The sequence below is a fragment of the Salvelinus alpinus genome, chromosome 4, assembly GCF_045679555.1.
Source record: "Salvelinus alpinus chromosome 4, SLU_Salpinus.1, whole genome shotgun sequence".
NCBI lineage: Eukaryota > Metazoa > Chordata > Actinopteri > Salmoniformes > Salmonidae > Salvelinus > Salvelinus alpinus.
Window position 1 is genome coordinate 92,736,716 of NC_092089.1, and position 12,165 is coordinate 92,748,880.

General features: G+C 49.1%; 1 protein-coding gene across 1 annotated transcript in view; it reads left to right on the top strand.

Annotated features, from left to right (window-relative positions):
- LOC139572664 (mucin-2-like) overlaps positions 1-11,312 on the top strand; it is a 44,045-nt gene extending 32,733 nt beyond the window's left edge. The window contains exon 2 of the mRNA XM_071395342.1: positions 8,890-11,312. Within this exon, the coding sequence (XP_071251443.1) occupies positions 8,890-11,312 (2,423 nt within the window). The remainder of the gene's footprint in view (positions 1-8,889) is intronic.
- The last annotated feature ends 853 nt before the right edge of the window (positions 11,313-12,165 follow it).

A 12,165-nucleotide genomic window follows, 5' to 3' on the forward strand; every position in this document is an offset into this window, starting at 1 on the left:
AGGACAGGTTACTGATGTCTGGACTGTACAGGTTACTGATGTCTGGACTGAACAGGTTACTGATGTCTGGACTGAACAGGTTACTGATGTCTGGACTGTACAGGTTACTGAGGTCTGGACTGAACAGGTTACTGATGTCTGGACTGAACAGGTTACTGATGTCTGGACTGGACAGGTTACTGATGTCTGGACTGTACAGGTTACTGATGTCTGGACTGAACAGGTTACTGATGTCTGGACTGTACAGGTTACTGATGTCTGGACTGAACAGGTTACTGATGTCTGCACTGAACAGGTTACTGATGTCTGGACTGAACAGGTTACTGATGTCTGGACTGAACAGGTTACTGATGTCTGGACTGGACAGGTTTCTGATGTCTGGACTGTACAGGTTACTGATGTCTGGACTGAACAGGTTACTGAGGTCTGGACTGTACAGGTTACTGAGGTCTGGACTGTACAGGTTACTGAGGTCTGGACTGTACAGGTTACTGAGGTCTGGACTGTACAGGTTACTGAGGTCTGGACTGTACAGGTTACTGAGGTCTGGACTGTACAGGTTACTGATGTCTGGACTGTACAGGTTACTGAGGTCTGGACTGTACAGGTTACTGAGGTCTGGACTGTACAGGTTACTGATGTCTGGACTGTACAGGTTACTGAGGTCTGGACTGTACAGGTTACTGAGGTCTGGACTGTACAGGTTACTGAGCTCTGGACTGAACAGGTTACTGATGTCTGGACTGAACAGGTTACTGATGTCTGGACTGAACAGGTTACTGATGTCTGGACTGAACAGGTTACTGATGTCTGGACTGTACAGGTTACTGATGTCTGGACTGATGTCTGGACTGTACAGGTTACTGATGTCTGGACTGTACAGGTTACTGATGTCTGGACTGGACAGGTTACTGATGTCTGGACTGATGTCTGGACTGTACAGGTTACTGATGTCTGGACTGTACAGGTTACTGATGTCTGGACTGTACAGGTTACTGATGTCTGGACTGAACAGGTTACTGATGTCTGGACTGAACAGGTTACTGATGTCTGGACTGAACAGGTTACTGATGTCTGGACTGAACAGGTTACTGATGTCTGGACTGAACAGGTTACTGATGTCTGGACTGTACAGGTTACTGATGTCTGGACTGTACAGGTTACTGATGTCTGGACTGAACAGGTTACTGATATCTGGACTGAACAGGTTACTGATGTCTGGACTGAACAGGTTACTGATGTCTGGACTGTACAGGTTACTGATGTCTGGACTGTACAGGTTACTGATGTCTGGACTGTACAGGTTACTGATGTCTGGACTGAACAGGTTACTGATGTCTGGACTGAACAGGTTACTGATGTCTGGACTGAACAGGTTACTGATGTCTGGACTGATGTCTGGACTGTACAGGTTACTGAGGTCTGGACTGAACAGGTTACTGATATCTGGACTGTACAGGTTACTGATGTCTGGACTGGACAGGTTACTGATGTCTGGACTGAACAGGTTACTGATGTCTGGACTGAACAGGTTACTGATGTCTGGACTGAACAGGTTACTGATGTCTGGACTGAACAGGTTACTGATATCTGGACTGAACAGGTTACTGATGTCTGCATGTGTGTGTGTGGCTATTTATTTCTGCTGGGGGAGTGGAAGTTGAAAGCTGTTATGTGAGGATGATGAGGATGAGAAGATGAGGACTGGCGCTGGGGAATAAATTGTATCTCTGGAGAATAAAATGAGAGTCCATACCTCCTGACAGTTTGACAGAATTCAGCTCGCACACACACACACACACACACACAGAGCAAACACACACACACACATACACACACAGAGCACACACACACACACACCCACACACACACACACACACACACACAGAGCAAACACACACACACACACACACAGAGCAAACACACACACACACACACACACACACACACACACACACACACACAGAACACACACACACACACACACACACACACACAGACACACACACAAACACACAGAGCACACACACACACATACACACATTACACACAGAGCACACACACACACACACATACACACAGAGCACATACACACACACACATACATACAGAGCACATACACACACACACATACACACAGAGCACACACACACACACACACACACACACACACACACAGAGCACACGTACACACACACAGAGCACACACACACACAGAGCACACACACACACACACACACACACACACACACACACACACACACACACACACACACACACACACACACACACACACACACACACACACACACACACACACACACACACACACAACACACACACACACACACACACACACAGAGCACACACACACACACATACACACAGAGCACACACACACACACATACACACAGAGCACACACACACACACACATACACACAGACCACACACACACACACATATACACACACAGAGCACATACACACACATACACACAGAGCACACACACACACACACACACACACATACACACAGAGCACACACACACACACACACACATACACACAGAGCACACACACACACACACACACACACACACAGAACACACAGAACACACACACACACACACATACACACAGAGCACACACACAGAGCACACACACACACACACACACACACACACACACAGCACACACACACACAGAGAGCAGAGTGTGTGTGTGTGCTCTGAGTGTTTGTATGTGTGTGCTCTGTGTGTGTGTGTGTGGACAGAAGGGGAGGCAGTGAGAGGGGGAGGGGAGGAAGGGGGAAGCATTGAAATATAATAATTTGAAGTGTGTGTGTGTCAGCGGGAGACGTGCCTCAGAAAGCATCAGGGCAGCAGTTCTGAGATGAAAACAGGTGTGCCACACGCTATCATGTCCTGAGGGAAACAGAGGCTTTGATGTTCTCTAAGAGGAACCATGGCGATGTTGGCGATGACTGCATCTTTTCACAGTTTGTCTTGTTTAATAAAGTGACAGATCAATTGTGATGGTGTGGTGTTCTGAGCAAGTTATGCCGGTCTCAGACTCTAACACACTTTTGGTTTCATTTCAATTAAAAAGAAGCCATCCAGTTGAGGCGATGTGGAGAGAAAATACATGGATTTCGAAATGTAGAGAGAGAGACAGAGAGAGAGACAGAGAGAGAGAGAGAGACAGAGAGAGACAGAGAGAGACAGAGAGAGAGAGAGAGAGACAGAGAGAGAGAGAGAGAGACAGAGAGAGAGAGAGAGAGAGAGAGAGAGACAGAGAGAGACAGAGAGAGAGAGAGAGAGACAGAGAGAGACAGAGACAGAGACAGAGAGAGAGAGAGAGAGAGAGAGAGAGAGAGAGAGACAGAGAGAGAGAGAGAGAGAGAGAGAGACAGAGAGAGACAGAGAGAGAGAGAGAGAGACAGAGAGAGACAGAGACAGAGACAGAGACAGAGAGAGAGAGAGAGACAGAGAGAGAGAGACAGAGACAGAGAGAGAGAGAGAGACAGAGAGAGAGAGACAGAGAGAGATTTCAAAAAAGCCTTCGACTCAATTTGGCATGAGGGTCTGCTATACAAATTGATGGAAAGTGGTGTTGGGGGTAAAACATACGACATTATAAAATCCATGTACACAAACAACAAGTGTGCGGTTAAAATTGGCAAAAAACACACACATTTCTTCACACAGGGTCGTGGGGTGAGACAGGGATGCAGCTTAAGCCCCACCCTCTTCAACATATATATCAACGAATTGGCGCGGGCACTAGAACAGTCTGCAGCACCCGGTCTCACCCTACTAGAATCCGAAGTCAAATGTCTACTGTTTGCTGATGATCTGGTGCTTCTGTCACCAACCAAGGAGGGCCTACAGCAGCACCTAGATCTTCTGCACAGATTCTGTCAGACCTGGGCCCTGACAGTAAATCTCAGTAAGACCAAAATAATGGTGTTCCAAAAAAGGTCCAGTCACCAGGACCACAAATTCCATCTAGACACCGTTGCCCTAGAGCACACAAAAAACTATACATACCTCGGCCTAAACATCAGCACCACAGGTAACTTCCACAAAGCTGTGAACGATCTGAGAGACAAGGCAAGAAGGGCCTTCTATGCCATCAAAAGGAACATAAATTTCAACATACCAATTAGGATCTGGCTAAAAATACTTGAATCAGTCATAGAGCCCATTGCCCTTTATGGTTGTGAGGTCTGGGGTCCGCTCACCAACCAAGATTTCACAAAATGGGACAAACACCAAATTGAGACTCTGCATGCAGAATTCTGCAAAAATATCCTCCGTGTACAACGTAGAACACCAAATAATGCATGCAGAGCAGAATTAGGCCGATACCCACTAATTATCAAAATCCAGAAAAGAGCCGTTAAATTCTACAACCACCTAAAAGGAAGCGATTCCCAAACCTTCCATAACAAAGCCATCACCTACAGAGAGATGAACCTGGAGAAGAGTCCCCTAAGCAAGCTGGTCCTAGGGCTCTGTTCACAAACACAAACACACCCCACAGAGCCCCAGGACAACAGCACAATTAGACCCAACCAAATCATGAGAAAACAAAAAGATAATTACTTGACACATTGGAAAGAATTAACAAAAAAACAGAGCAAACTAGAATGCTATTTGGCCCTAAACAGAGAGTACACAGTGGCAGAATACCTGACCACTGTGACTGACCCAAACTTAAGGAAAGCTTTGACTATGTACAGACTCAGTGAGCATAGCCTTGCTATTGAGAAAGGCCGTCGTAGGCAGACATGGCTCTCAAGAGAAGACAGGCTATGTGCACACTGCCCACAAAATGAGGTGGAAACTGAGCTGCACTTCCTAACCTCCTGCCCAATGTATGACCATATTAGAGAGACATATTTCCCTCAGATTACACAGATCCACAAAGAATTCGAAAACAAATCCAATTTTGATAAACTCCCATATCTACTGGGTGAAATTCCACAGTGTGCCATCACAGCAGCAAGATTTGTGACCTGTTGCCACAAGAAAAGGGCAACCAGTGAAGAACAAACACCACTGTAAATACAACCCATATTTATGTTTATTTATTTTAACTTGTGTGCTTTAACCATTTGTACATTGTTACAACACTGCATATATATAATATGACATTTGTAATGTCTTTATTGTTTTGAAACTTCTGTATGTGTAATGTTTACTGTTCATTTTTATTGTTTATTTGACTTTTGTATATTACCTACCTCACTTGCTTTGGCAATGTTAACACATGTTTCCCATGCCAATAAAGCCCCTTGAATTGAATTGAATTGTGAGAGAGAGAGAGACAGAGAGAGAGAGAGAGAGAGACAGAGAGAGACAGAGAGAGACAGAGAGAGAGAGAGAGAGACAGAGAGAGACAGAGACAGACAGAGAGAGAGAGAGAGAGAGAGAGACAGAGAGAGAGAGAGAGAGAGAGAGACAGAGAGAGACAGAGAGAGAGAGAGAGAGACAGAGAGAGACAGAGACAGAGACGAGAGACAGAGAGAGAGAGACAGAGAGAGAGAGACAGAGAGAGACAGTTGTAAATACAACCCATATTTATGCTTATTTATTTTAACTTGTGTGCTTTAACCATTTGTACATTGTTACAACACTGTATATATATAATATGACATTTGTAATGTCTTTCTTGTTTTGAAACTTCTGTATGTGTAATGTTTACTGTTAATTTGTATTGTTTATTTCACTTTTGTGTATTATCTACCTCACTTGCTTTGGCAATGTTAACACATGTTTCCCATGCCAATAAAGCCCCTTGAATTGAATTGAATTGAATTGACAGAGACGGAGAGAGACAGAGACGGAGAGAGACACGGAGACGGAAAGAGAGACAGAGACAGAGACAGAGACGGAGAGAGAGAGACAGAGGGAGAGAGAGATGGAGACGGAGAGAGAGAGACAGAGAGAGAGAGATGGAGACGGAGAGAGAGAGAGAGAGAGAGAGAGAGAGAGAGAGAGAGAGAGAGAGAGAGAGAGAGAGAGAGAGAGATGGAGACGGAGAGAGAGAGAGAGAGAGAGAGAGAGAGAGAGAGAGAGACCTGAAGCGTTATGATTTGAGGATGTTGTTGTGTAGATATGCTGCTGATACGATCTGTCATCCCTTTAATGAGAGAAAGATGTACTAGTGCTCTCCGTGTGTGTGTGTGTCCTCTCTGTGTGTGTGTGCTCTGTGTCCTCCCCATCTCCTTCTCTCCTCCTCCTATCGTATGATTAGGATAATACAACATGTTTTAATGTATAGATGTTTAGGATTAAAAAAATAACAATGTATAGATGTTTAGGATAATTTGTTATAATGTACAGATGTTTAGGTTAATTTGTTAAAATGTATAGATGTTTAGGTTAATTCGTTATAATGTATAGATGTTCAGGTTAATTTGTTATAATGTATAGATGTTTAGGCTAAAACAACACTTTGTATGGTGTGCTATCCCAGTGACTAATGGTTTCTGTCTGTAGGTTAATCACTCAGTGCCGTTTTCCAAACATCTCAGACACAATAATAGGCTACAGAATCCTTTCATTCTGTGAGCTTGATCCTTTCATTCTGTGAGCTTGATTCATTGACCGGCTAGAGCGCTCGCTGCAAGAGAGAAGAGAGAGAGAGAGAATAGAGTTGATCTCTGCTCTAGGTTCGTCTGTGTCAAGACTGTTACCACGTGGACTGACGATTCAGTTTCCATATCTCACGTCTGGAGTGACTTCTGCCTCTTGTCTCGTCGTCTCTTTTTTTAAAGGAATCGATGCCGTGTCTTCATTGACCTCACAGTTCCGTCTCCTTTATCACATGATCAGTCAATCTGACCTTGATTTCACCTCTAGACTTTATTCACTATCAACATGCTGCAACAGGACAATCTACAAACATAGTGTTAAGTCCAAATGACACCTTGTTCCCTACAGAGAGCCTGAGGGCCCAAACTTAATGCAGTATAGAGAGAGGAGGAGTAGCGGCTGTCTTCCTCAGACGAGGAGGAGTAGTAAGGATCGGAGGACCAATGCGCAGCGTGGTACGTGTTCCTGCTCTTTATTAAAACAATCGAACACTGAAACAAAACAATAAACGACACATGAAATAACCAACCGAAACAGTTCCGTGTGGAACACACCGACACAGAAAATAAACCACGAAACACAGGTGGAAAACAGGCTACCTAAGTATGAGACAACTAACCTGCCTCTGATTGAGAACCATACAAGGCCAAACCAAAAACCAACATAGAAACACGAACATAGATAACCCACCCAACTCACGTCCTGACCAACTAAAACAAAGACATAACAAAAGAACTAAGGTGCCAGGAGGCTAACATTTGATCCACAAACATCCTGTCCTGTGTTCCTGTCTCCCCCAGCCCCTCCCCCAGCCCCCCCCCTCCACTACCACTGTGTTCCTGTCTCCCACAGCCCCCCCTCCACTACCACTGTGTCCCTGTCTCCCCCAGCCCCTCCCTCCACTACCACTGTGTCCCTGTCTCCCCCAGCCCCTCCCTCCACTACCACTGTGTTCCTGTCTCCCCCAGCCCCTCCCCCAGCCCATCCCTCCACTATCACTGTGTTCCTGTCTCCCCCAGCCCCTCCCTCCACTACCACTGTGTTCCTGTCTCCCCCAGCACCTCCCTCCACTACCACTGTGTTCCTGTCTCCCCCAGCCCCTCCCTCCACTACCACTGTGTTCCTGTCTCCCCCAGCCCCTCCCTCCACTACCACTGTGTTCCTGTCTCCCCCAGCCCCTCCCTCCACTACCACTGTGTTCCTGTCTCCCCCAGCCCCTCCCTCCACTACCACTGTGTTCCTGTCTCCCCCAGCACCTCCCCCCACTACCACTGTGTTCCTGTCTCCCCCAGCCCCTCCCTCCACTACCACTGTGTTCCTGTCTCCCCCAGCACAGCCCCTCCCCCCACTACCACTGTGTTCCTGTCTCCCACAGCCCCTCCCCCCACTACCACTGTGTTCCTGTCTCCCACAGCCCCTCCCCCCACTACCACTGTGTTCCTGTCTCCCCCAGCACAGCCCCTCCCTCCACTACCATCAGGGGCCAAAAGAGAATAAAGCAAAGTCAATCAAACCAAAGTCCTGTGGTCCGCGGAGATAAGCACACACACACACACATCATTCGCACACACACACACACACACACACACACACACACACACACACACACACACACACACACACACACACACACACACACACACACACACACACACACACACACACACACACACACACACACACACACACAAAATGTTTCTTTCTATTATCTCACTGCGGTGCACCTGGCACTGCTTACAAAGGAGAGGTGAAAAAGAGGAGGAGAGAAAAATAATAGGAGAGGAGGAGAGAAGAAGAACAGGAGAATAGGAGAATAGGAGAGGAGGAAGAGAGGAGTGGAGGAGGAGAGAAGAAGAATAGGAGAGGAGGAGGAAAGGAGGAGAGAATAAGAACAGGAGAATAGGAGAGGAGGAAGAGAGGAGGGGAGGAGGAGAGAAGAAGAATAGGAGAGGAGGAGGAAAGGAGGAGAGAATAAGAACAGGAGAATAGGAGAGGAGGAAGAGAGGAGGGGAGGAGGAGAGACGAAGAATAGGAGAGGAGGAGAGAAGAAGAACAGGAGAATAGGAGAAGAGGAGGAGAGGAGGAGAGGAGGAGAGACGAAGAAAAGCAGAGGAGGAGAGAAGAAGAACAGGAGAATAGGAGAGGAGGAGGAGAGGAGGAGAGAAGAAGAATAGGAGAGGAGGAAGAATAGGAGAGGAGGAGAAAAAGGCAGGCAGAGAGGAGAGGAAGCAGCAGAGAACAACATCTCCTTTCCTCCAGAGCCATCCCTCAACAGCCCTACCACAGACCTCAACAGCCCTACCACAGACCTCAACAGCCCTACCACATCCCTCAACAGCCCTACCACAGACCTCAACAGCCCTACCACAGCCCTCAACAGCCCTACCACAGCCCTCAACAGCCCTACCACATCCCTCAACAGCCCTACCACATCCCTCAACAGCCCTACCACAGACCTCAACAGCCCTACCACAGACCTCAACAGCCCTACCACAGACCTCAACAGCCCTACCACAGCCCTCAACAGCCCTACCACATCCCTCAACAGCCCTACCACATCCCTCAACAGCCTTACCACAGACATCAACAGCCCTAAAACATCCCTCAACAGCCCTACCACAGACCTCAACAGCCCTACCACAGACATCAACAGCCCTAAAACATCCCTCAACAGCCCTACCACAGACCTCAACAGCCCTACCACATCCCTCAACAGCCCTACCACAGACCTCAACAGCCCTACCACAGCCATCAACAGCCCTACCACAGCCATCAACAGCCCTACCACAGCCATCAACAGCCCTACCACAGCCATCAACAGCCCTACTACATCCCTCAACAGCCCTACCACATCCCTCAACAGCCCTACCACAGACCTCAACAGCCCTACCACAGCAATCAACAGCCCTACCACAGCCATCAACAGCACTACCACAGCCATCAACAGCCCTACCACATCCCTCAATAGCCCTACCACATCCCTCAACAGCCCTACCACAGCCACCAACAGCCCTACCACAGCCATTAACAGCCTTACCACAGCCATCAACAGCCCTACCACAGCCATCAACAGCCCTACCACATCCCTCAACAGCCCTACCACATCCCTCAACAGCCCTTCCACAGCCGTCAACACCCCTACCAGAGCCATCAACAGCCCTACCACATCCCTCAACAGCCCTACCACATCCCTCAACAGCCCTACCACAGCCCTCAACAGCCCTACCACAGCCATCAACAGCCTTACCACAGACATCAACAGCCCTATCACATCCATCAACAGCCCTAAACAGCCCTACCACAGCCATCAACAGCCCTACCACAGCCCTCAACAGCACTACCACAGCCCTCAACAGCCCTACCACAGCCATCGACAGCCCTACCACAGCCCTCAACAGCCTTACCACAGCCATCGACAGCCCTACCACAGCCATCGACAGCCTTACCACAGCCCTCAACACCCTTACCACCGCCATCAACAGCCCTACCACAGCCCTACCACAGCCCTACCACAGCCCTACAACAGCCATCAACAGCCCTACCACAGCCATCAACAGCCCTACCACATCTCTACCACAGCCTTACCACAGCCATCAACAGCCCTACCACAGCCATCAACAGCCCTACCACAGCCCTACCACAGCCCTACCACTGCCATCAACAGCCCTACCACAGACCTCAACAGCCCTACCACATCAATCAACAGCCCTACCACATCCCTCAACAGCCCTACCACAGCCATTAACAGCCTTACCACAGCCATCAACAGCCCTACCACAGCCCTCAACAGCCTTACCACATCCCTCAACAGCCCTACCACATCCCCCAACAGCCCTACCACAGACCTCAACAGCCCTACCACAGCCATCAACAGCCTTACCACAGAAATCAACAGCCCTACCACAGCCATCAACAGCTCTACCACAGCCATCAACAGCCCTACCACATCCCTCAACAGCCCTACCACATCCCTCAACAGTCCTACCACAGCCATCAACAGCCCTACCACAGCCCTCAACAGCCCTACCACATCCCTCAACAGCCCTACCACAGACATCAACAGCCCTACCACAGCCCTCAACAGCCCTACCACAGCCATCAACAGCCCTACCACAGCCCTCAACAGCCTTACCACAGCCATCGACAGCCCTACCACAGCCATCAACAGCCTTACCACAGACATCAACAGCCCTACCACAGCCCTCAACAGCCCTACCACAGCCCTCAACAGCCCTACCAAAGCCCTCAACAGCCTTACCACATCCCTCAACAGCCCTACCACAGCCCTCAACAGCCTTACCACAGCCATCAACAGCCTTACCACAGACATCAACAGCCTTACCACAGACATCAACAGCCCTACCACATCCCTCAACAGCCCTACCACAGCCATCAACAGCCTTACCACAGACATCAACAGCCCTACCACAGCCATCAACAGCCTTACCACATCCCTCAACAGCCCTACCACATCCCTCAACAGCCCTACCACAGCCATCAACAACCTTACCACAGACTTCAACAGCCCTACCACAGCCCTCAACAGCCCTACCACAGCCATCAACAGCCCTACCACAACCCTCAACAGCCTTACCACAGCCATCAACAGCCCTACCACAGCCATCGACAGCCTTACCACAGCCCTCAACAGCCCTAAACAGCCCTACCACAGCCCTCAACAGCCCTACCACAGCCCTCAACAGCCTTAACACAGCCCTCAACAGCCTTACCACAGCCATCAACAGCGCTACCACAGCCATCAACAGCCTTACCACAGCCATCAACAGCCTTACCACAGCCATCAACAGCCTTACCACAGCCATCAACAGCCCTACCACAGCCATCAACAGCCCTACCACAGCCCTACCACAGCCCTACCACAGCCCTACCACAGCCATCAACAGCCCTACCACAGCCATCAACAGCCCTACCACATCTCTACCACAGCCTTACCACAGCCATCAACAGCCCTACCACAGCCATCAACAGCCCTACCACAGCCCTACCACAGCCATCAACAGCCCTACCACATCCCTACCACAGCCCTACCACAGTCCTACCACAGTCCTACTACAGTCCTACCACAGTCATACCACAGCCCTACCACAGCCCTACTACAGTACTACCACAGCCCTACCACAGCCCTACCACAGCCCTACCACATCTCTACCACAGCCCTACCACAGCCCTACCACAGCCCTACCACATTCCTACCACAGCCCTACCACAGCCCTACCACAGTCCTACCACAGCCCTACCACAGCCCTACCACATCTCTACCACAGCCCTACTACAGCCCTACCACAGTTCTACCACAGCCCTACCACAGTCCTACCACATCCCTACCACATCTCTACCACAGCCCTACCACAGCCCTACCACAGCCCTACCACACCCCTACCACAGTCCTACCACGTTCTGTTTCCGTCTGTTTCCGTCTGTTTCGTCTGTTTCCGTCTGTTTCGTCTGTTTCGTCTGTTTCCGTCTGTTTCCGTCTGTTTCGTCTGTTTCCGTCTGTTTCGTCTGTTTCCGTCTGTTTTGTCTGTTTTGTCTGTTTCGTCT